Source organism: Erinaceus europaeus, chromosome 3 (assembly GCF_950295315.1).
Source record: "Erinaceus europaeus chromosome 3, mEriEur2.1, whole genome shotgun sequence".
Classification (NCBI taxonomy): Eukaryota; Metazoa; Chordata; class Mammalia; order Eulipotyphla; family Erinaceidae; genus Erinaceus; species Erinaceus europaeus.
Window position 1 is genome coordinate 31,507,146 of NC_080164.1, and position 24,750 is coordinate 31,531,895.

Consider the following 24,750-nt stretch of genomic DNA (forward strand, 5'->3'; position numbering starts at 1 on the left):
GCTGTGGAGTCTTTACAACTATTTGATTCTATTGTTTACTATCATGTATGTATTTATATATACCAATATTTGTTTATTATTGAATAGAGACTGAAATAGAAAGGGTAGAGATAGGGAGGGAGACAGAGAGACTCCTGCTTCACCACTCAAAAAGTTTTCCCCCTGCAGGTGGGGACCAGGGGCTTTAACCCAGGTCCTTGAGTGCTGTAATATGTGCACTTAACCAGGTGCGCCACCACTCAGGGCTGGGGTGACAAGGACCAATGCCAAACTCAGAGAACTCAGTTTATTTGATCATTTTAATACAGGAAATGCCAGACCAATCAACAGGGACGCAACGGGCCACACCCGTGCTATGGACGGTGCTCCGGCCCGTGGCACTGGGCTTGCATGCAAGTAAGTCCACAGGCAGGTTGAGAATGCATAAATACCACAGAACAAACCAGCTCAGGACGGGGTGAGGAGGGGGGATCACAGGCCACGAGGGAAGCACGCTTCAAAGGCAATTGAGGCATTAAATACAGGACCAACACGTCACATCTCACGTCACCACGGGTATAAGTTACGTGTGGACAGGAAGGGGGCCACGGGAGAGGTGCGTGCAAGTGGCTTTGGTCGGAGACAATGGGATGGGTGAGGTGAAACCATGCACGGGGAGGACTTGTCTTTCTATACTCCTGCCCCTTGTCCTCACCTCTCCCACAGAGTCCCCTGCCGTCACAGAACAAGTTCGCTGGCCTTGGTGTGATGGAGCATGTCCCAACGGTGTCCTCGGGCCTCCAGCAGGTGAAGAGGTGCCTTGGGGGCCGGAAGCCTGTGTAGAAACTTCCCTGGGAGGGTGGGCCTGGGGCTGGGGGCCAGAAGGGGGCGGGAGGGACACACAGGGTGGCCTGGGCCCTGGTCCCAGGAGAGTGGGAATGACTGAAGAGGTATCCACTTTTGCAAGCGAAGCAGAAATGGCGAGACAAGCCTTTGTTTCTCTGTAACTGTCCCAAAGCCAGAGCCCTCAGAACTGACTGGCGCTGCTGGGGTCGCACTGCAGCAACCGCACGATGGACGGGTCGCTCTTGGCACCTTTGATGAATTCTTCCAGCGACAGTTTGCCTGTGGAGAGGAGGATGGGAGGAAAGGGGGGTCAACTGTGTGCTGTTCTGCATCCTTCCTCTGGAGAGCGGGGTACAGCTCCCAGAGTGGGGACCACCTGGACCCTTTGGTTAATGACTTAAACCAACCGCAAACTGGATGGCCTCACTCACAGATGTTTTGCCTTTCTCTTTTTCTTCAAAGTATTTTTTACATTTCATTTATTTATTAGATAGAGAAATCAAGAGAGAGAAGGGGGAGATAAAGACACCTGCAACACTGCTTCACCACTTGTGAAACTTCGCCCCCCACCCCCACCCCACAGGTGGGCGTGGGGGACTGAACCTGGGACTTTGTGCATTGTAACATGTGCGCCCAACCAGGTGTGCCACTGCCCGGCCCTTCTCTCTCTCTCTCTCTCTCTCTATTTCCTTCCTTCCTTCCTTCTCTCCCTCCTTCTTTCTTTTTCCTTTTATATTATTTTATTTATTTTAATGAGAGAGAGAAAGAAGGAGGAGGAGGAGGAGGAGAAGAGGGGAGGAAGAGGAGGAAATAACAGAGCACTGCTCAGCTCCAGCTGATGGTGGTGGTACGGCTTTAACTTGGGACTTTTGGTGTCTCAGGCATCAAAGTCTTTTGCATAACCACTATGCTGTCTCCCAGCCCATCACAGATGTTTATGGAACCTCCTCCCATTTTTCTCTTTCACTAGGAAGCAGTGGGTTAAGTGAAAGGCAATATGACGCACAATAGCACATAAATCCACTAAATTGAAAGGGCTAGGGAAACAGAAAGGGGGGAGGGAGTGAGGGAGAGAGAGAGAGAGAGAATGAGACCTGCAGACCTGCTTCACTGGGTGGGTGGGGACTCGGGGCTTGAACCTGGGTCTTTGTGTATGGTAACGTGCACTCTATCAGGTACACCACCACCTGGACCCTACTTGTTACTTTTTTTTAAAAAAGCAGTATTTATCTCTATTTATAAGAAAAACGGAGAGAGAACCTAAGAATCTCTCTGGCATATATGATGCCAGGGATTGAACTCCCCCCTGGGACACTGCGTGGTGGTGGGGGCGAGGCAGAGCCCCTGGTAATTCACATCCTGAAGGGGTCCGTGGGCCACTGGGGCACGAGGGGGCTTAAATCTCAGAGGATCAAGGAGCCTGCTTCCCTGAATCCACATTTAGGAACCACTGATGCCAATACCTGAGCCCAAGGACAACTGAAGTCGGAATATCTGCTCTCACTCCCCACCAACGCCCAGGGGCTGATGGTCTCCTGCTTTAAAAGGGAGGGTTCAGGGGGCAGGACTGGCCTCAAGGACAGAGCCAGGACGCAGGCCCCAGAGCCCCTGACTCTGAATCCTGGCCTCCTGTCCTCACAGACACACGACAACTGCCCTTACCGTCATTGTTCGTGTCCATCTGCCTGAAGATCTTGTCTGTACGCTTCTCAGGGGTGGACTCATCCTCTGGCATCTTCATCACAGAGGATACCATTTTGTATATCGCCTGTGAAGAGGACAACAAAGACACCCAGAGATTCCAGAATGAGAAGGGTGCATGGGTAAGAACTCTGTCTGGCCCACAGCGAGATGAGGTGTGGGGTGAGGTCAGGGAGGTGACTCAGTAGGTCAAGCCCAGGATTTGCATGCATGAAGGTATGATCACACATGTCAGAGTGTTGCTGTGGTTCTCTCTCTCTCATTATATAATATTATGAGAGAAAAAGGGAGGCAGAGATTAGAAACAAAGTGAAGAGACCACAGCACCAAAGCTTCCCTTAATGCAGAGGGGGGCTAGGCTTGGATCTCAGTCTTGAACATGACAAAGCAGCACACTGTCCAAACGAGCTATCTGACTAAGCCAGATCCAAGCAGTGCCATATGTCTACCTGTAAGTATTCTGTCTGTTTCTCACCAGAGCACTGCTCAGCTCCAGCTTACGGTGGGGCCGGAGATTGAACCTGGGGCTTTGGAGCCTCAGGCATGAGAATCTTTTTGCATAACCATTATGCTATGCTATCTCCCTCCCCCAATAAAGACATTGAAAAGACTTTTTTTTCCCAAAAGTTATTTTTCATTAGCTATATATAGAGAATTCCACGTGTGAGAGAGCAGGCGGGCATTCAGAGTACCACTTTGGTACACAGAATTTGGGGGCTTGAAGTAAGTTGGAGCCTTAGTAATACAAGTCCCATGTTCTACCAGTTGAGCTATCTCCTTGGCCAATAAGTAACTTTTTTTTTTTTTAAGATTGTATCTGGTAGAGCACACATGCTACCATGTGCAAGAAGGACCTGGGTTCAAGCCCTCCTGACCCTATCTATAGACAGGAAACTTCATGAGCAGTGAAGCAGTGCTGCAGGTATTCCCCCCACTCCATATATATATATATATCTGTGTGTGTGTGTGTGTGTCACTCCCTCCCCACTCAATTTCTCTCTGTCCTATCCACTAAAAAGAAAGCGGAAAAAAAAAAAAGTGAAAACGATCACTGGGAGTGGTGGATTCATCATGTGAGCACTGAGCTCCAGCGATAAGCCTGGTAGCAAAACAGAATAGAATAAAACCAAAAAATAAGATGGAACAAGAGGAGTGGCTCCTCAACAACCTTTGGGACCCTTGCTCAGCTAAAAGAAAGAGAGAGAGAGAGAGAGAGAGAGAGAGAGAGAGAATGAATAAAAAGCCCCTGCTACTCACAGTGAGCTAGAAGAACACCACAGGAAGCCACATGCTGATGCGCAGCTCAACAGAAGGAAAAAATGACTCCACTGAGATGGTGGTGGATTGAGAGCTGACTGGGGGGGGCGGGGAGGGGAGGTGGGCCAGTGCCCAGGAATTCAGCTGAGGGCAGCCTTCTGGGTCAGGAGGAGTGCTGCACAACTGGGGTAACCCAGGCACCACCTCACACTCACTGCCCACTAGCCCTGAGAGAGTTGTGGCAGGTGGGTATCATGCCCTGCAAGCTGAGGAGTCACTTGCAGGTTCTTGACGTCTGGGAACGTGGCTTGGGGAGGGGGGGCTCAGACCCCAGACCCCACTGAACAGGCAGGACTTCCCCTTAGTGCTCTGAATGATTATAATTTGGCCAGGTCAGTCTGCTCAGTCAGGGACAGGTCTACAAAAGGGTAAGGGTGAACATGTGGGCCAGGAGAGGGAATCCCAGCATCCACCTCTGCTTGGAGCTTGAAACCGGAAGTGACAATGACAGAACTTCTCCAAAGTTGTGCTGACTCATTCTCACTGCATGGAAACCACTTATCTGGGCTGGTTACCCCTCACGGACTAGCTTAGCAGTCCATGGGTTTGCTAAGAGGCAGCTCTAAGGTTCGTTACAGAGAGAATGCCTCTTCTGAGGGATTCTAGAACCAAATGTCACAGACTGCAGGCCTGGCTAGTGAGCGGCAGTTCTGCGGGTCTTGCTCCCTGTCACAATCCTGGGTATGTGGAAAAGTGAATAAAACTTAAATTTGTTCTGGAAAACAGCTTCTTCTGCCTGAGCTAGTGACGGGCATGAAGGAGATCTCATAAGACGTAGATCAGACACTCCCATTCTGTTTTCTTTATAATTTCACATCCCAGGGATATTATAAAACTGTGTACCACTTTCTCAAACATAAGACCCCCCCACACATACACACACACAAAGACCTTGGCAGGCACTTTCTGCAAGCATCAAAGGTCCTCTCAGTTGTTATTATTCTCAGCTAACCAGTTCTCTGAGCTGTCCCCAGATTTCACAAAATGCAGAGAATTCCTCCTTATAGGGCTGTGAATACAAAAACTGACCAAAGTGCTTAGAGCAGCCCTGCTATGCAGCAAGTGACCAGTAAACACCAAATTCTCACCATCACTACAGTAATTCCTCACTTAATGTCACCGGAAGGTTCTTAGAAACTGACTTTCAATAAAACAATATTGAAGGCAAGAGGCTCAGAGAGAGGTTGGTGGACACTTACAGTGTATGAGGCCCTGGGTTCAAGTTCCAGCAACAACGTGGGAACACCACAGCACCAAGGGAACTCCATCGATGGTGAAGCAGTGCTCTGATTTTCTCCCCTCCCCTCTCCTTTCCTATGTCCTCTCCCCCCACCTCCTAATTGAAAAAATATATATATATTGGACCAGGGAAGTCACTGGGCTGGGCAGTAGTGCACATGCACAAGTTTCTTGGTTCATTCCCAGTACAGCATTCAATTAAAAGGAGAAAAAGAGGGCTGATAAAAGAAATAGCAAGACTGGACAGTGTGCTGCTCTCTCTACCTTGTGCATGACCCAGATTCAAGTCAGACCCCCACTGCACTGAACTCATTCTCTCTCTCTTAAAAAAGAGAGAGGGCTGTGGAGATAGCATAATGGTTATGCAAAAAGACTCACACCTGAGGCACCAGAAGTCCCAGGTTCAATCCCCAGCATCACAGTAAGGCAGAGCTGAGTAGTGCTCTGGTAAAATAAATCAAAACAAAACAAATAGGTTGAATGGTGACACACCTAATTGATCACACATATTATCGTGTGCAACGATCCAGGGTCAAGCCTTCCCAGTCCCCACCTGCAGGAGGGGAAACATCACAAGTGGTTGAATAGTGTTGCAGCTGTCTTTCTCCTTCTTTATCTACTCTTCCTCTCCCAATTATTCTCTACCCTATCAAATAAAATAATAATAAAAAAAAACTTTAAAGAAGTAGCAAAAGAAAGTCTTCAAATAATATTGGCCAGCTTTTTTTCTTCTCGCATCAGTGCCGTAAGAAAATGACACTGAACAAACCATGTGATGTGAGGACAGGCTCATCCGGGTGACAGTGGGTCACTTCCAGAGCACATGGGAAAGGCAGGCAGTGACCTGGCTGAGAATGTGACTGTGTGGAGGGCGGGCCTGGTCTGAGGTGGGGGGCTGCAGAGGCCCTCAGGCCGAGCTCCTGTACGCACCTGCACGATCTCCAGCATCTCACTGCGGCTGATGTAGCCGTTGCCATCCAGGTCATACATGCTGAAGGCCCATTTGAGCTTCTGCTCCAGCTTGCCCCGGGAGGTGACACTCAGTGCAATGATGAATTCCCGGAAGTCGATGGTGCCGTCGCCGTTGGTGTCGAAGGTGCGGAAGACGTGCTCGGCGAACTTGGAGGCGTCGCCATAGGGGAAGAAGTTGGCGTAGATCTTCTTGAACTCGTCCACGGTCAGGTGGCCAGTGGGGCAGTCCTTGAGGAAGCCCTTGTACCACTCCTGCAGCTCATGGTCTGTGAACTCCGTGTTCTCACGCAGGTCCTGCAGCACCTCGGGCCGCAGCTTGCTGTTCTGCTTGCCCATGATGGTGAGGGGCTGGGGCTACACCTGCAAGACAGGGGGTGTCAGCTGGGGCATCGTGGAGGGGGGAGGCAGTGTCTGGTTTCCTGCCTCTATGGCTACTGGCGGGACTGACATATGTCCCCTGGTGCAACAGGGGCTGGAGAGACCCAAAGGCCCCCAATGTGCACTGGCTTCTCCTTTTCTCCACCCCCCTTTTTTGGGGGGGTTGGTCCTTGAGAAAGTGGAGCCTCTCATCTAGGATCCCCAGATAGGCGCGCTCTTCCAGGGAAGTCGGACCAAGCCACCCACATGCTGCAAGGCAGTTTTGCATCTAGAATGCAGACACTGGCCCATGAAATAGCTCCTTGGACCGTGTGCCGCCTTGTCCCATGAGCACAGCACAGGTGCGAGCTCAGCCCACATCGCACTGACATGAACTTTGGTGCTGTGGTGTCTTTCATTCTCTCTACCTCCCTGTCTCCATCTAAACAAACAGAGAACAGTCATGCAAAAAAAAAAAAAAACTACAACTGAAAGTCATAGAATAGAGCATTCTTCATGTCCGCTGGGGACTGTGTAAGACTTGGGGATCAAGATAAATCCTGTTCGTCACTCCCTCTGAGCTCCAGGCAGAGCTGCCACATAGCTTAGACCTCAGATCCTCTGTACTCCCCAACTCCCCACTGTCTTTATCATTAAAACACAAGTCCAGAATTGGGGGGGGGGGTCTCTTCTCTACTTTGCCTCTGAGAAGCTCCGCTGGGCTGGGTTGGGCTGGACTGGGCTAGCAGATTTAGAATCAACACCCAACAAAGGTCTCCACACTTGATCTTAGCCGAAAGGCCGAGAAGCGATACAAAGGTTTCCAACATTCTTTTTTTTTTTTTTGTCATCACCAGGTTTCATCACCAGGGGCAAACTTCTTCAGACACAGAGAAAGAGGGAGAGGCAGAGACAGACAGGGGGATGAGGAAAGACATTATAGCACTGGAGCTGTATGTGGTGGGGGCCAGGCTTGAACCTAGGTCATATTTCATTATTTATCTTTTTAAATTTTATTTTCCCCAGAGCACTATTCTGCCTGGCTTATGGTAGTGCAGGGGGATTGAACCTGGGACTTTGGAGCCTCAGGCATGAGAGTCTCTTCTGCATAATGATCACACGATCTACCCCTGCCCTCATCATTTTTTTTTTTAATGGCATGTTACTGGCAAAAATTATCTAAGGCCATATAAATACGCTTAAAAAAAGAAGTACTTTTCCATTCTCCTTTCTGGAGGTGCACTGTTCATAATTGGGTACCTCTCTATGAGTTTAATTTCTTGACCACAACCAGTCAGATGAATCAAAGGGTTGTTCAGCGTGACCTTTTAAAAATACTTATTTTTCAGAGTTGATTTATTTGAGGGAGAGAGAAGCAGTGCCATCACTCTGGTACCTGTGGTACCGGGGACTGAACTCAGGACCCGATATGCTTGCTAGTCTGGCTCACTACCCACTGCATCATCACCCAGGCTGCTATTTTATTTATGTCACATGAGATCAAGTTTCACATGAGGAAGAGAGAGAGAGAAGCCCCAGCACCAGGAGAAGCAGTGGAGTTTGGGGAGGTGATATGGAATTCTCTGGAAGAGTCTGGACAGGTCCAGTCTGCAACTCTGTGTCCCTCCTCACACTTGCGCACACGTTCTGTGTCCTGTGTCTGATGTGCCGGCATTTGTGCACAGGGGTCCACTAGGTTGGGGCTCTGCTCCCCACAAATCTGCACTTGGAAATGCAGTCTGCCTTTAGCCTTGGCATACCCATAGGTCCTGGGGCCAGACTGGGGGCACAGTGGTGCTCAGAATATTCCAGCCCCTTGGGTCTTCTGAATGCCTAAGGGTGCAGGCCCAGGGACCTCCAAGCTTGCTTATAGCACAGCTGTGTCAAGAGGAGGCACAAGTGACACAAAGGTTCAAGAAGGATGGAGGTGCTGGCAGCTGGCCTAAGAAGCTGGCAGCTCCAACTGAAACCAAATAGACTTTTAAAGTCACTGGACGTGGGGGTCCCCCACAGGACACCTCTGGTGAGTACATGGCAGTCTAGGAGCTGAGGGGGCAGGGCCGCACTGAGCCAGGCTAGCAGGAGATCAGGCCGTGTCCGTCTCAGAGACAAAGGACAGTGTCTGTGCTGTGAACTTCCTCAGGCCCCTTCAGTGGCAAGTCCATGCACAGTGATGGAGGCTACCAGTGAGTGCCCCACTTAGCTTCCTCTTGCCATTAAGCTGCTCACCAGGGCAGCCTGACAAAAAGTGACTTTCACGAAGCTGTGAAGCAGAACCCGTGAAAACTGAAGAAAGTCGACGATGGTCCCTTGTGCACTGCCTCTCACTCACTGATGGGTTCACATGCTTCTGAATGGCTCAGATGAGATATTCTCTCTTTTTAAAAATATTTATTTATTATTTATTCCCTTTTGTTGCCCTTGTTGTTTTATTGTAGTTATGATTGATGTTGTTGTTGGATAGGACAGAGAGAAATGGAGAGAGGAGGGAGAGACAGAGAGGGGGAGAGAAAGATAGACACCTGCAGACCTGCTTCACCACGTGTGAATCGACTCCCTTGCAGGTGGAGAGCCGGGGGCTCGAACCAGGATCCTTATGCCGGTCCTTGTGCTTTGTGCCAACTGCGCTTAACCTGGTGTGCTACCGCCCGACTCCCAGATGAGATATTCTATGAGCACCTCGTTGTAGCTCTCTCCTGGGGCCTCTCTTGTTTGAAGCTGGTGGCCTTGCAGGGGACTCAGCCAGCAGAATCCTTCATGCACAGTAACCTCCCCCCCCATTATTAATTAAGTCAACGAACCAACCTTACTGATGATAGCTGACAAAAAGCGAGCCTTTCTGCAGAGAGGTAAGGCGACAGCATGCATTTCCCAGCAGAAATGCCTCCCCTGGTCCCGGTCGTTAGTTTGACACCCCTGGTGTTCATTTACCAGAAAAAAAAAATCTTATTTTCATCTCCAGCAAAAAAGACTGTGAAGAATGGGCATGCCAGGGAAAAGATGATCGATTTAAGGTCAGAACTCATCTCCTACTTGGCTCTGAAAGCTTCATGTCCTAGCAGGACTAGGATCAGACAAGTACCAACCTTTTTAAAGAGAGCATCAAAGAGGAGATTTTAATTCACCATAATGGGAAAAAATGGGAAACGGAGTTAATGTAGCACTTCCATTCAACTCCCCCATTCTCAGTAACTGTTATTGTTGTTAATGTGCTAAATGTTTTTTTTTTTTCTTTTTTGTAACATGTAGCTGAGGAACCCTGTGAAAATGCTGAAGTTAAAGTCAGTATCACCTGAAGATTAAAGCCTTTTTAATGGTTCTGTCAGCAGGCTCTGTGAAGCTCCCGGAACTCAGTGCTCAAATGTTCCATTAATCACAGCGCCATATCCACTGAAGGCACGGGTGGGGCATCTCATCCTATTTCTCTAAAATGCTTTCATCAAGGCTGATCTCCAAAGCTTGCTGAACCAACCAGACTTCGAAATATGGGGAGAGAAGGTGATTGCAGAGGTTGGGGTGGGAGGCAGATTAACTCCTTATAAAAGCTAAAGCTCAGGAGGAGGCTGGATAACGGGTAAATGCCGTGACCTTGAACTTTAAGAGACCAGGGGCGCTCACCAAAAGCAAGCACTTGTTTTGAAGGGACAGGGTGGGCCAGTGGAAACAGGTGGCTTGTGAAATTTTTAAAAAGATTTCACTTATTTATTAATGAGAAAGATGTGAGAGAGAGAGAGAGAGAGAGAGAGAGAGAGAGAGAGAAAGAACCAGACATTACTCTGGTACATGTGCTGCTGGGGACTGAACTCGGGACCTCATGCTTGAGAGTCCAATGCTTTACCCACTGTGCCACCTCCTGGACTGCCATTTGTGAATTTTTTCATGCAACACCTTGCCCAGTTCTTTCTTATGAGGACTGGGTGGCAAATGTCCTGAGAAGAGCATTCCTGTCCCAGGTGGGCTGAGAGGGGCTGTGAGTACTGAAGTTGTCATGCAGCTCAGCCTGCAGAGCAACTACATGGGCGCTAGAGGGCGCAGTCGAATGGCTCCTCAGAACCTGATCTTGAGGCACCGCCCCCCCCTCCCCCGAGTCACACATCACTTTCAAGGGATGTTTACTTTACCCCCTAGCACCCCTATGTGAAAGATAATGGTGTCTGCAGGTCACAGCTGTACAAGAACCCCCCCAGGTCTCCATCTGCAGCAGCTTCTGGGGCCAGCTGTAAAAGGGAGGCATCCCTGTCTCTTCTGATGGACACACAGTCAGATCAGTCTGCTGGAGAGGTCTAGGGGCGTGATTAGTGGCCTCTGCAGCCCATGGGGACAGGCAGTCCGGTCCTGGCCCTGGGGGCACTTGTTTCCAGAGAGCTTCCTGCCAACCCACTGTATCAGGGTTTTATCCCAGCTGGATGGGCTGCAACCCAGGCACTGTGGTTGGGCAATCCAACTGACTTCTGGACCCACTCATGGCAGCTCAGAACCCCCAGGATTCCCAAAGTGAAAGAGAAGAAAGGAAGGAGGAAGGCTAAGGGTCCCTCCTCCGCCTTGAGTCATCCTCCCTTTCCATTCTGCAGAGCCTAAAATGTCCTGAATAAAGTGGGAGGGGGGGGGGAAGAAAGGGAAGATCCCCAGGGGTGTATTAGTGGCCCTGAAGAAACTGCTAGTGCTCTGGAAGAGATGATTCTCCCTGCACACCAGGTGTGTCTGGAAATGCTGTTTTATCCATATGGGTCTTCATCCCAGCTACCCAGCAAACTCCTAGTCATCCATCAATGGCCAGTTCAAATGCCCCTGCCAGGAAGATGCATTTCCCAGGCTCCTACATACTGCTCCTACCTTTACTTTCCAAAGCATTTCATAACCTATCTTCAGGGGGCTGGGTGGTAGCGCAGTGGGTTAAGTGCACATGGCACAAAGTGCAAGGACCATCCTAAGGATCCTGGTTCGAGTCTCTGGCTCCCCACCTGCAGGGGCGTCACTTCACAAGTGATGAAGCAGGTCTGCAGGTGTCTATCTTTTTCTCCCCCTCTCTTTCCCTCCTCTCTCAGCTTCTCTCTGTCCTATCCAACAACAACAGCTATAATAACAATAACCACAACAAGGACAACAAAATGGGGGAAATGCCCTCCAGCAATGGATTCATAGTGCAGGCATTGAGCCCCAGTGATAACCCTGCAGGGGGAAAAAAAACATCTTGAGTATACCTCAGATTTTATTAGATGATTTACTTGTGCACTCCTGGGTGGGTGAAAGAGACCAATACTTCTACTGTGTCAACAGGAGAGTCATTAAGCTTGTTCTAGCCTTGAGGCTTTTGAGTTTGCCTGTCTGGCCTGCTCTTCCTCATCCTCAGGATCTGCAGGGCAGACTCCCTCAATGCTCATGCTTTCGTGGCTCTTCTTGGGGTCGGGGGTACCTCCTCTGAGGGATCCTTTAAGACAGCAGCCACACTCACATGCTCCTCGCTTGTCATCTGTCCTTTTCCTTAGCATTTCTTACTTCCTAACACTCTGTTGCTGCATTTACTGATTTTCCCAATTCTGTTTGCCACCACACCCCCACGGTGCTCAGTAGGGCCTGGAATCAGTCAGTCTTCAATACAGATATTCCGACAATGGTCATGCCTTCCAAAGGCTAGACCAGTGCCTGCAGGAAGGACCCTCTGCTTTAGCACCATGTGAATTCTGGTGTTAGGAGTCTTGGGGAGGGGGGTAGCAGGGACCAGGCCTGAAGCTTCAAGAAAGAACAGTCCATAATTCAGGTTTGGCCTTCTGGAAATTTCCATTTTTCATGACATAAGAAAAGCTACAGGAGAGCACAGGCTTGAGGGCATGTCAGACTCAAAGGTCCGTTCACCACAAGAGCCCTTTCTTCACACAGCTCTGCGGTTCCCCAGGGGGCTCATTGCCACCCTCCAGCTGGGTTCTCCCACTTGGATGGTGTGGCCTCCTCACAAAGCCCATGAGTATTCTGAGTAGGAGTGCTTTCAGCTGCTTCCTGAGTGAGGCATAAAGAGCCTCTGGGGAGGGGCCAGGAGGGAAGAGGAAGCGACATGCCCAAGAGGGCAAACCTCTCCCCACAGGATCTGCTACCAGGAGAAGGGACTGTGGGTAGGACCCGAAGCAAGGCCATGCGACTTTCCTTTTCCTTTTCCTTTTTTTCTTTCCTTTTAGAGAGAGGCAGAGTGGTGGCACACCCAGCTGAACCCCCATGTTACCATGTGCAAGCACACAGGTTCAAACCCCAGCCCCTACGTGCAGGGGAGAAGTTTCATGAGCAGTGAAGCTGGGCTGCAGGTGTCTCTTTCTCCCTATCTTCTCCTTCCCTCTCAATGTCTCTCTGCCCTATAAAAAAGAGAGAAAGGGAGAAAGAGAGAGTCAATCTCACATGGCCGACTGGGAGGCTGAGGCCACAGCATGTGTGTCCTACGCCTTCTCACAGGCCGTCTCGCTTGCATGCCCAGCACAGCAGGGCACCTGGCTCTCGTGCTCCCTGAGACCGGGTGAGATCCAGTGACCCAGTGACAGCCATGACTCCTATGTTCTTGAAGGAGGAAAGGAAGGAACCAGCTCCATAGCCACAAGGCAGGGCCTCCATCAGCTCAGGATTTGTCTTCCCTGCTGGCCCTGAGGGTGTGTCTGGCACAGTGGTGAGGGTGTGGGTGCTGCTGAGGGTGCTGGGGGTGCCCTCAGGAGACTGAAGCTCTATTTAAGGGAGGTGACGCCTGCCTCTGAGTCTGGTTTCTGGCTCAGGTCCACTTCCAGAGCAGCCAGGCTTCCTGGAAGTCAGGGAGCTTCCAGAGACTGAAGGGTCACTTGAAAGCTGCCCTGAGCCACTTACTTCTCCATTCCAAGAAGCGGGCAGGTCATGACAGGCAACTCGGGGGTGGGGGTGGGCACACATTGGGGGACTTATGTGCAGGCTGCACATTCACACAACCTCATCGACACACCACAAATACCTTCTTACCACACACCCCTCCCACACAGAATACACCCCACATGCCCACACACCACACACACCACACTCCTCCAACACCCCTCACACATAGAACATACACCACACTCCTCCTACATACCACACACCACACACACACACACACACACATCACACACCTCTCCTACATACCACACACCTCACACACACACATCACACACCTCTCCTACATACCACACACCTCACACACATACAGCACACACCTCTCCTACATACCACACATCTCACACACACACAGCACACACCTCTCCTACATACCACACACCTCACACACACACAGCACACACCTCTCCTACATACCACACACACACACCTCTCTCCTGCATTTCACACACTCATAACACACCTCACTCTTGCAACACATACAGAACATCCCTACACACCACACACACAATACACACCATGCTACATACACCTCACACAGAACACACGCAAGACACACCCCTACATACCACACACACCTCACGCACACAGCCTCCGTCCTACATACAACACAATGCACTCCACATATCATGCACTACGCACACACACCAAAGCACCTTCCCCCCCCCACAACCCATCCCCTTCCTTGGCCCACATGTGTTCCCCACCACTGACTGAGGAAAGTCTGGGTCTGTCCTCTGGCTCCAGGAGGGAGAGAACCAAGTGGGCAGAGGGGAGCTGCCAGAGCAAAGGCTGTGCTAACACATCATCACTGTATGGAATCATCAGGATTTCACTCCAGGGAACCTTCTATTTTGAGAGGAAGCAATATAAGCCAGGTTTCCCTAGGCATTACTCACTCCAACATTATCTTCCACACTGGCTGAGCTGAAAGGGCGCCACCACCTAAGGATGAGAGCAGGGAAGTGCCACAGGCCTGCTGGAGAAAGACGCCAGAGCCAGGCTTTGAGGGGCGGGGAGGAATGACTTCTGCAGCTGCCATTCTGGGAAACGTTGGCCCAGTGGAGAAAGGTCCACAGTGTGTCAGAAGGCATGAGGATATGACATGTGTGGTGTGGCTGGGGAGGTGGGACTTTATCCTGCAATACAAGGGCCCCAAGCAGTGCCTGGGCTCCTGTGTCTCCAGGGCTGAGCTTCTGGAGAGACACTCCTGCACCACCAAGCATGCCATCCTTGCTACATGGCTGGGGGTGAGGGGTGTGACCTCTCCAGGCACCTCGACAGACAATGGCAGGACTAACAAGACAGTATCGGATAGTACTAGCAATATGGAACCATCTCGAGCAATATGAGACAAATGGATAGAGTAACACAAGTAGAAGTAAGGGATAAGGGAATTAAGGGAAGAAAGAAATGAAGGACTGGGGGGCTGGCTCAATGAACACTGGATTTACATGCCTGAGGCCCCCAGCTCTGAACCCTAGCCTGGCAGGTACTGGAGTGACATCCGTCTCTTTCTCTCTCATGAAAATATTTTTTTTTCCTTTTTCTTCAATAGAGGATGGAAGTCAGAGATGTAGAGAGAGAGGAGAGACGCTCGTCGTAGCACTGCTCCATCTCTCATGAAGCTTCCACCTTGGAGGTCGGGGCTGGGAACACGGTAACTTACACATCCTACCAGGTGCCACCACTCTGCCCCTCATGAAGACACACACACCCACACACACATACACACACACAGCCATTTATTTATTTGTGAGAGGAAAGAACCCGAGTACCACCCTGATACAATGTCCTCGGTCATGAAATAAATATTAAAATGAGAAGAAAATCACCATCAAACCCTGGGGACTGAGACAGATTGCTCAAAAGGCAGCACATATTTGCAAAGCCGGAGTGAAAAATAAGAAAACTGCCTGTTAAAGGGGTCTCTGGGTGCTTTCGCAGGTCAAAGTCGAGGAGGGTCAGCACTGAGTGTTGGATGAGGGGCATCTGTCACCAGCAGGTAGAAGCCGGCTGTCACCCCACCTGCAGATGGAGTCAGGTGCAGGTGAGCTCGGGTAGTTGCCTGCCGGACGCTTTTCTTTCCTTTTCTGTGGACACTCACACACACATAGGGTTTGGACAGGGTGCCAGCCCCCTTCCCACGCACATTCAAACCCTAACACCTACCTCTGAGTTGGTTCCCCACGGAGGTTTCCAGAGCACTTGAGAAATTTTGATGGAGCCTAAGCCCCTCTCCTGAGGATCTGGACTGGCAGACCCTTCTGCTGAACTCTTTAAGCAACAAAAAAGTGAAATTTCTGCCAGCAGCCTGCCTACGTGGTAACTAAACTCTCGGTTCACAGGCCCCACACTAACCACATCCACTCTTTGCATTCTTGTGTCCCCAGTGAGTGAGCTTTGGTGGGGTAGCTGTGGGAAGATGTGTCACTGCAAACGTCAGACATAAGAGGTGTTTTTCAGACACCCCTGCAGTTCTGGGCACAATGACAGGGCAAAGTCCTGTCCAGGCAGTGCTGCCCCCAGTGGACGAGCTATCTGAGGCCTGCAGCTTTGTATTTCTGAGGGTTCAAGCACACCAATCCAAAAGTAATAATAATAATAATAATAATAATAACAATAATTTTTTATAAACTTTGAAGGAAACTTCCAGTGAATCATCTTGTCTGCTGTTTGATTCATGTTTAATATCTCTGTGAGGAAATTAAACCAGTAGTCATTCTCAATAAAAATGGCATCAGCCCAGCAAAAATTATGTCGGGCCCAGGGATGGTGACGTGCCAGCTGTCCCCTGGAGACCCTGAGGTCACACTCGAGAGCTGTCATTAGTGAGTTTATGATCAGGAGTGTAGGCAATGCAGGAAAGGTGCCCTTGGCCTTTTTTTTTTTTTTTTTTTTTTTTTTTTTTTTAGCACAACACCGGAAGCCCTAGGTTTAGTGGAAGGGAGGACTTGGGGGGCGGGGTTCACACAGAGTCACAAGCAGTGAATGTTGAATGGCACATTTTAGGGGAGCACCTGCTGAATGAAGGTCATCGTGATGGGCCGGGGAACAGCTCAGTCTATTAGAACAGTGGATTCACATGGTGGAGGCTTCAGAGCATAATGAACAAACAGACAAGCCTTTCAAAAACTCATTATAGCGTAGTGGCTGGGTAGAGGTTCACCTGCTAGAGTGCACACTCTGTCAGGCATGAGGACCTGGGGCTCAAGCCCCTGGCCCCTCCCTACCTTTGAGGGGTGAGAGAGTGAAAATTCACAAGAAGTGGAACAGTGCTGCTGGTGTCTCTCCTTCTCTCTGTCTCCCTCTCTAGCTCTCACCTGTCAAAAAGAAGGGCTCGTGAAATGGCTCCCAATGCACTGACGGTCTGGTCCAAGGCATCTGGTCTCTTTCATATTCTCTCTCTCTCTCTCTGTCTCTCTTCCTTCCCTCTCTAAAAAAAAAAAAGAGAGAGAGAGAAAGGAAAAGAAAAAAAAGAGAGAGAATGATCATCAGGAACATTGGAGTTGTATGGGCACCTGTCCTAGAGATAACCCTGGTGGAAATATATATTTGGGATACAGAGCAGTATTTTGTACCCCCGAAGTGCAAGGCTTACAAGGTCCCTCTTTCTTCCTACTTCCCCAAGTCCTTCCTCTGAGCCCGGCGAGAGTAAAGAAAGAAACTGCCGGGACCAGTGAGACAGCTCACTGTGGAGGGCATGGGCTTTGGCATGCGTGCCATCCAAGTTTGAACCCTAGCACCACACGGGAGGAACTACGGTATGCCCAAGGACACTCTGGGGCTGTGTTTCCTCTTCCTCTCCTTGTCCTCTACCAAGTGCAAAAAAGTGGCCCAGAGCCATGAAGTCACCTATGCTTGAGACACTTGCTTGGGGGTGGGGGGTGGGGGGCAAGAAAAAGAAATAAATTGCAAGGTTCCAACTTTTGAATTCTTTGTCAGGTTCAATATGACAAATTTGCAACCATGAGGGAAAGCCATCTTGGCCTCTCTCCCCCCAACCCCATACTATGAGCCCCCTCTTTGTATGTGGGGTGCCACTCCATCACAGTTGAAAACATATTTGCAGCGCACAGGGAATCTGAGGGAAGAAGGCGACATGCAGCAATGGTTAAAGAAAGTTTATTAGAATAGGCCAGTAAAGACAATAGTCAAGAGAAGAACCAGTATAAAGGAACCATCTGTGGTCCGGGAGGTGGCGCAGTAATAAGGCTTTGAACTCTCAAGCATGAGGTCCCGAGTTCGATCCCTGGCAGCACACGTGCCAGAGTGATGCCTGGTTCTTTCTCTCTCCTCCTGTCTTTCTCATAAATAAATAAATAAATTCTTAAAAAAAAAAAAAAAAAAAAGAACCACCTGACATGAGACAGAAGGTGGCATGCTGGCAAAGAGGAATCCTGGGACAACAGTAAAAAATGAAGGGAATCTCAATTTAAAAGAAAAAGAAAAAGAAAAGATGTCAGCTTTCAGCATTCCCCTCAGATTGGGGACTAGACAGGGCTGTCCACTGTCACCGTTACTCTTCAACATAGTATTGGAAGTTCTTGCCATAGATATCAGGCAAGAAAAAGAAATCAAAGGAATACAGATTGGAAGGGAAGAAGTTAAACTCTCACTATTTGCAGATGATATGATAGTATACATAGAAAAACCTAAAGAATCCAGCAAAAAAAATTACTGGAAATTATTAGGCAATATAGCAAGGTGTCAGGCTACAAAATCAATGTACAAAAATCAGTGGCATTTCTCTATGCAAACACCAAATCTGAAGAAGACATCCAGAAATCATTCCCATTCACTGTTGCAGCAAAATCAATAAAATACCGAGCAATAAAGCTGACCAAAGAAGTGAAAGACTTGTATACTGAAAACTATGAGTCACTACTCAAGGAAATAGAAAATGATACCAAGAAATGGGAAGACAGTCCATGCTCATGGATTGGAAAAATAAAATATCATCAAAATGAATATTCTCCCCAGAGCCATATACAAATTTAACGCGATACTCATCAAAGTTCCACCAAGCTTCTTTAAGAGAACGGAACAAAAACTACAATCATTTATCTGGAACCGAAAAAAAAAAAAATGATTTCAGCTTTCAGTGGCTGGGCAAAATGACACACTGGATAAAGCACTGGACTCCCAAGCTTGAGGTTACTAGTTTGATGGAAGGCACCCACTCTCTCATTAATAAATAAATCTTTTTTTAAAATCCTGCTTTCGGAAGTCGGGTGGTAGCTCAGCGGGTTAAGTGCACATGGTGTGAATCACAAGGACCGGTGTAAGGATCCCAGTTTGAGCCCTCTGGCTCCCCACCTGCAGGGGAGGCGCTTCACAGGTGGTGAAGCAGGTCTGCAGGTATTTATCTTTCTCTCCCCTTCTCTGTCTTCCCCTCCTCTCTCCATTTCTCTCTGTCCTACCCAACAATGACATCATCATCATCAACAACAACAATAAAAAAAAAACAAGGGCAACAAAAGGGAAGATAAATAAATAAATATTTTTTTTTAAATCCAGCTTTCAGGTCAGGGACCAGACCCTTTCTTTCCTCAGGAGCCTCCAGCTGAGTCCTGCTGACCCAGGGAGGCAAGGACCAAGCCCACAACCGCTCAGCCCACAGCTTTTATTCCAGGCAGGACTCAGGTAACTGAAGACAGGAAGAGGGGCATAGAGGAGGGAGAGGAGCAAGCTCTTCCCACATGAGCCCACTACTCAAACACTCAGTTCCCAGAGGGTCTACAGCCCAGGAGTGCTGCCCTTGTGCCCTTGAGAGCTACCTCCCTCTCCCGTCTTGGAATTTTCCATGGGAGATGTTCTGAAGAGGATCGTCTCTAAGTTCAGCGGAAGAGCCAGCCTTAGACCTTGGGGCATGAACAACCCACAGGGCAAACACGAGTTATACGTGTTTCCAGTGATTTTTTTTTCTGTCACTGCGGGGGCTTCACTTCCAAGTCAAAAAGAGAGACAGAGATGGAGGGAGGAGAAAGAAAGCGCCACAGTCCTGACGCTTCCTCCAGTGCTATACATTTGCAGTTGGTGGGGTCTGCCAAGTCCAAGAATATTCAAGGAGTATTCTGGGCAGAAAATGTGAAATCCTTGACATGTGTTGTGGGAAGTGAGAGCAGGGCCCAGACCCGGCTGCGGTGAACCCCGGGTGTCAACAAGCTAGGAGCTCTGTGAACATCATTTGCTCGCTAATTAATTAATTAATTAATTAATTAATTCATTCATTCATTCATTCATTCATTCCAGAGCCTCCTTCCTTTCCATCCCACCCACTGGGCACCAAGTAAAGACTGACTGGAAGATGAACACCCTTCATTTACCTCTGTCCTTCATCTCCTCATCACACGCTGGCTTTTATACTCTGGGGGTGCACAGATAGTACCTCACACAGAAACCAACTGGGGGGTAGATGCTTGGGGTGCTGATGGGCAGGGCAACAGCCCCTGTCCCTTCACTGGCTCCACAGTAAATGAGACGCCTGGCCATGTTATGCCTACCTGTGGTGCATGTGAGCACACATATGCATGCGCGGGGTGTGTGTGTGTGTGTGTGTGTGTGTGTGGTGTGTGGTGTGTAGTGTGTGTGTTCACAACACCCGCCATGCAGGATCTGCTCCTGCAGTTGCCACTCGAAGAGGACACTCACAGGAAATGACACTGCGAAGTCATCTCCAGTCACTCCAGAAATAGCCCTCAACTTACAACACAGGCAGGATTTCCCCTTTCCTGGTGCCCTGCCTCAAAACTAGGGCTGTTTCCACTGGGTCGGCCACTCCAGGGAGGCCCACCTGTGGGGAGCCACAGATGAAGCTACACTTGGGGGGCTGCCAGCCCACGGCCCAGGGCAGAGGCTCAGCTGGTCCTTCTCCTTGACCCTGGTAATCTCCTTGAGCCCCATATCTCCATGACCCTGGTAATCTAACCTCTTCCAGAGAAAGAGAGGGAGAAACATCCACACCCAACTCCACCACCCACACAGCCAGGGAGCCACCCAAGGGTGCTATCCATGGTGCCAGCATCAAATCCAGGGCCTCACACATGGTAAGACAGGTACTCTACCCACTGAACTATGACCCCTCCAAATCATTCTGAGCTTGAGTCTTGCAGTCACTGAAGAGAAGGAGGTTTGATTAACCCTGTCCTGGATGGGGATTACCAGGAGGCCAAGTGACCCATGCTGACCTGGAGGCTCAAGTCCAAGGTCAGAGGCTGTTTCCCCACCTGGCTGTTCCCTCGAGCACAGAATGGGGCGCTCAGCTCAAGAGGAGCAACAGGCGCCATGGCAGAGCTGGCTGGGTTCTCAGCCCCTGGGGTGGGAGCACTTTCTGTTGGGAACAGGCAGGGTGATAAGAGTCACACAGGTCTCCGGAGAGTGCGGCCAGAGGACCACAGGCAGACAGCTCAAGTGGGCAGCTCAGCCCTGGGGTCAGAGAAGCTTCCAAGTAATGAGGCCCTGAGCTCAACACACAGGCTGGGCAGCAGCGGGAAAGGCAGAGGGCAATGGCTGGGAGAAGGTTGACGTCTGCACAGCTCATTCAGGTATTAAAACTTCTCTCCTGGGAGTCCGGCGCAACAGGTTAAGCGCATGAGGTACAAAGAGCAAGGACTGGCATAAGGATCCTGGTTCGAGAGCCCTGGCTCCCCACCTGCAGGGGAGTCGCTTCATAAGCGGTGAAGCCGGTCTGCAGGTATCTTTCTTTCTCTCCTCCCCACTGTCTTCCCCTCCTCTCTCCATTTCTCTCTGTCCTATCCAACAACAACAACATCAATAATAATTACAACAACAAACCAAGAGTCTCCGTGCAGAGTACCCAGGCTCCAGCTGTGGTCACGACGTAAGTTTTTGTACAGGAAAAATAAAAGTGATTACTGGTCAAAAAAAAAAGGGGAGGGGAATAAATAAATATTAATTTTTTTTTTAATTCTCTCCTTTTGCTACAACCTCCTTTGTACCCAGTGGCTCGAGATGGGGTTGGGAGGTTCAGGGTTAAACAGACTTAGGGGTTGGCTGATTGCTTTGCGTTTGAGTAACACCATGGAGTCCCACAGGAGGCAGCTTGTGGGGTCCGGGGTACAGGAGGGCAGCGAGGAATGTGGACTACAGGTTGGCCAAGGAACCAAGTAGGATTGAAGGGCAGAGAGTAAGGGACACAACTGAGCACGGAGGGTGGGTTGGTAGGGGTGGGGGTGGCAGGACTAGGGGGATTCTGACTTCTGTGAGTAGAGAGTGGCATGGAGGAGTAAACTTTGGAGGGGACCTCAAGGGAGGAAGAAGACGTGGGGGAGCACTAGTCTGAAAGATGAAGGAGAGTTTGTTTGCCCAGGAGAGGGTCCCAGAGTGAAGAGGGTGAGGGCTGGAAGCAGGAAGAGCCTGACCATAGACCCTCCACAGGTAGCTGTTTCTCTTTTATGAGGCTGGGCCAGCACTCTCCCGGAGAGCACACACACTGTAATGGATAAGAATCCAGGTCTGAGCCCCAGGCCATCACGTGGGAGAGCCTGCAGGGGAGAAGCTTCACAGGCACGGCTGCAGTGTCTTTCCTTCTCTCATGTCTCTCTCACCCTCTCTATCTCTGTCTCTCATGCACTCATCCAGGGGGAAATATGGCTGCTGGGAGTGGTGGAGTTTTGTAGGCATTGAGCCCCATTGATAATCTTGAGAGCAAAGAAAAGAAAACAAAATAAGTACACACATAAAACCAACCAATGGTGGGCTGGGGAGATAGCACAATGGTTATACCAAATGCCTTTCGGTGGTCCAGGCGGTGGACCAGGGGATATAGGGCACTGGACTCTTGGGCATAAGGTCCTGAGTTCAATCCTCAGCAGTACATGTATCAGAGTGATGTCTGGTTCTTTCTTTCTTCCTGTCTTTCTCATTAATAAATAAATAAAATATATATTAAAAAATGACTTTCGTGCCTACGGTACTGAGGTCCCAAGTTCAGTCCCCAGTAGCACTATCAGCCAGAGCTGAGCAATGCTTTGGTAAGAAAAAAAAAAAAAGCAAATGGACAGTCTCTTTCTGAGGTGGTGTGTGTGTGTGTGTGTGTGAGAGAGAGAGAGAGAGAGAGAAACAGTGATGTCAGGTCTGGCTCTGTCACCCCTTTCTGTGTCATTTTCAAGATTCTGTCCTTTGTTTCTCTGAAATCCAGATCCCCTCACTGGTCACATTTACAGCGGAAGCACCCAACATCACACGATTTGCCAGAAAGACTTGCCTGATTTAGGGGAAGCGGGGCCATGTGGCCTCTGAGAGGGCTCTCTTCTCTCCGAGCCTCAGGGTCCAGCCCTGACTCATGGGCTGCCGCCCAGCCTGCTCTTCCTCACTCCTCCTTCCTCACTCCGTGCACAGGAGCAGAGCCTCAGAGGGGGACAGATGCCCCTCCAGCCACCCCCCCACCCCCCATCCCACCGCAGGTAACTTACCCAAAGTCAGTTGGAGGCAGAAGCAGAAGATGGCTCAGAGGCTCCTGGGCTGGTTCCTTGAGGGGCTGCTAGACCATGCCCTGAAAAAGAGGGGCAACAGGGAGTCAGAATATGGCTCTGTCTTTCTCTCCAGCAGTTTCTTTCTACTAGGGGGCTGGAGGTAGGGAATGGGGGTGGGGGGAGGGGAGGGTGAACTGGTTAAGTACAGAAAGAAAACCCAAGTCACAGGAGGGCCCCAGTCATGACCCCTAATTTTTCTTTTATCCTTTTCCTAAGATCTACTTATCTAATACTTTATTTCTTTATTTTGGATAGGGACAGAGAAAAATTGAGAGAGGAGGCACTTGTGTTTATTCCTACAGGTAGAGGCCAGGGGCTTGAACCCAGGTCCTTGTGCACTGTTATAAGTGTGCTCTACTGGGTGCACCACAGCCCTGTCCCAATGATTTTTTTTTAAATATTTATTTGATTATTCCCTTTTGTTGCCTTTGTTTTATTCTTGTAGTTATTGTTGTTGTTGTTATTGATGTCATTGTTGTTGGATAGGCCACACAGAAATGGAGAGAGGAGGGGAAGACAGAGAGGGGGAGAGAAAGATAGACACCTGCAGACCTGCTTCACCGCCTGTGAAGCGACTCCCCTGCAGGTGGGGAGCCGGGGTTCGAACCGGGATCCTTATGCCGGTCTTGTGCTTTGTGCCACCTGCGCTTAACCCGCTGCACTACCGCCTGACTCCCCCTAAAGATTTTTTTTAAGTTATCATTTTTTAATAGAGACAGAGAGGCAGAGAGGGACAGAGACTACAGCACCAAAGTTTCCTTCAATGCAGTGGGGATCGGGCTCGAACCCGAGTTGCACTCTTGCTGATCCTGATTTATTTATTTATTTACAACAAAGAGTAAGGCCGTCACTCTGGCATAAGCAATGCCAGGAATCAAACTCAGGACCTCATGCTTGAGAATCCAACACTTCATTCACTATATCACCTCCCTTGCTCCTGAAGAGCCAAGGGCTGCCCCCCACCCTACAGTCCCCAAGCTGCTTGGGAACTCCTTAAAAACAGGAGTGTCGCCTTCACCCTGTGCCGCTGCTGTCTGGCCCGGAGCCTGTACACAGCAGGTGCTCAATAACTGATCTGTGATTGGCAAATGAATGGGCCCACAGCATATCACATGGATATAATTGGAACATAGCTTATTTCACTCCGAGTCACAATTCTCCCCTTTCCCCAATATAGAACTGCATATGGCAACGACACAATCCTATCAGTCAGACTTGCTGCAAGAATTCAGCACCTGGAGCGGGAGAGCTGTGTGTCGTGCCACCTGAAAGGTATGCTGGGAGGTCACCGTGCCTCCTGGGAGCACCCCATATGTTCTGTGTTTTCAATAGGCTTTATTTTTAGAGTGGATTACGCTGGCGGTAACATCGAGCAGAAAGGACAGTGGTTCCCACACACCCTCTGCCCTTCTGCATGTGACAATAGTGGGCACAAAGGAGACACTGGGTATGATTAATGGGTCCACACAGATGCACATATCATGCAAAGTAGTTTCATAGTTCTGAAAATCCTCTGTGATCACATCATCCTGTGTGTGTGTGCGCACACAATGCACATGTGTGTTTGCCACCAGAGTTATCATTGGGGCTCAGTGCCTGCATGACTCCACCATTCTTGATGGCTATTTTTATCCCCTCAAGATAGGTGAGAAGCAAAGAAAGAGACAGAGACAGAGAGGAGAGACACTGTAGCACAGCCCCCACCACTTGTGAAACTTTCCCCCTGCAGGGGCTTCTGTAAAATGACCAGGAGCGTGAAACTGGGTCTTTGAATCCCCAGTGATTTTTGTTTGCTTATTTTGCTTTGTTTTGTTTTAACCAGGGTTTTACTCACCTCTGGTTTGTAGAGGTACTGAGGATTGAACCTGGGAGCCTCTGACATGAAAGTTGTTTGCATAACCATCATGAAATCTCCCTGGCCTGAACTGGGTTTTGACACTCAGGGGAATCATGGCCCAGTCACAGT

The 24,750-nt window shown here is 49.6% G+C and overlaps 1 protein-coding gene across 4 annotated transcripts in view; it reads right to left on the reverse strand.

The window, feature by feature from the left end:
• Window positions 1-274: 274 nt before the first annotated feature.
• The window catches only part of HPCAL1 (hippocalcin like 1), a 110,041-nt gene continuing 85,565 nt past the window's right edge, over window positions 275-24,750 (reverse strand). Inside the window, exons 2-6 of one of the 4 annotated variants that reach the window (XM_060186991.1) lie at window positions 22,725-22,804; window positions 12,663-12,752; window positions 6,013-6,414; window positions 2,488-2,593; window positions 275-1,104 (exon numbers count right to left, since the gene is read on the reverse strand). In XM_060186991.1, the coding sequence (XP_060042974.1) occupies window positions 1,007-1,104; window positions 2,488-2,593; window positions 6,013-6,390 (582 nt within the window). In that variant the 5' untranslated portion in view covers window positions 6,391-6,414; window positions 12,663-12,752; window positions 22,725-22,804 and the 3' untranslated portion in view covers window positions 275-1,006. Of the gene's footprint in view, window positions 1,105-2,487; window positions 2,594-6,012; window positions 6,415-12,625; window positions 12,753-15,459; window positions 15,676-22,724; window positions 22,805-24,750 lie in introns of those variants that run through there. The other 3 variants (XM_060186990.1, XM_007529834.3, XM_060186992.1) reach the window with 3 other exon arrangements.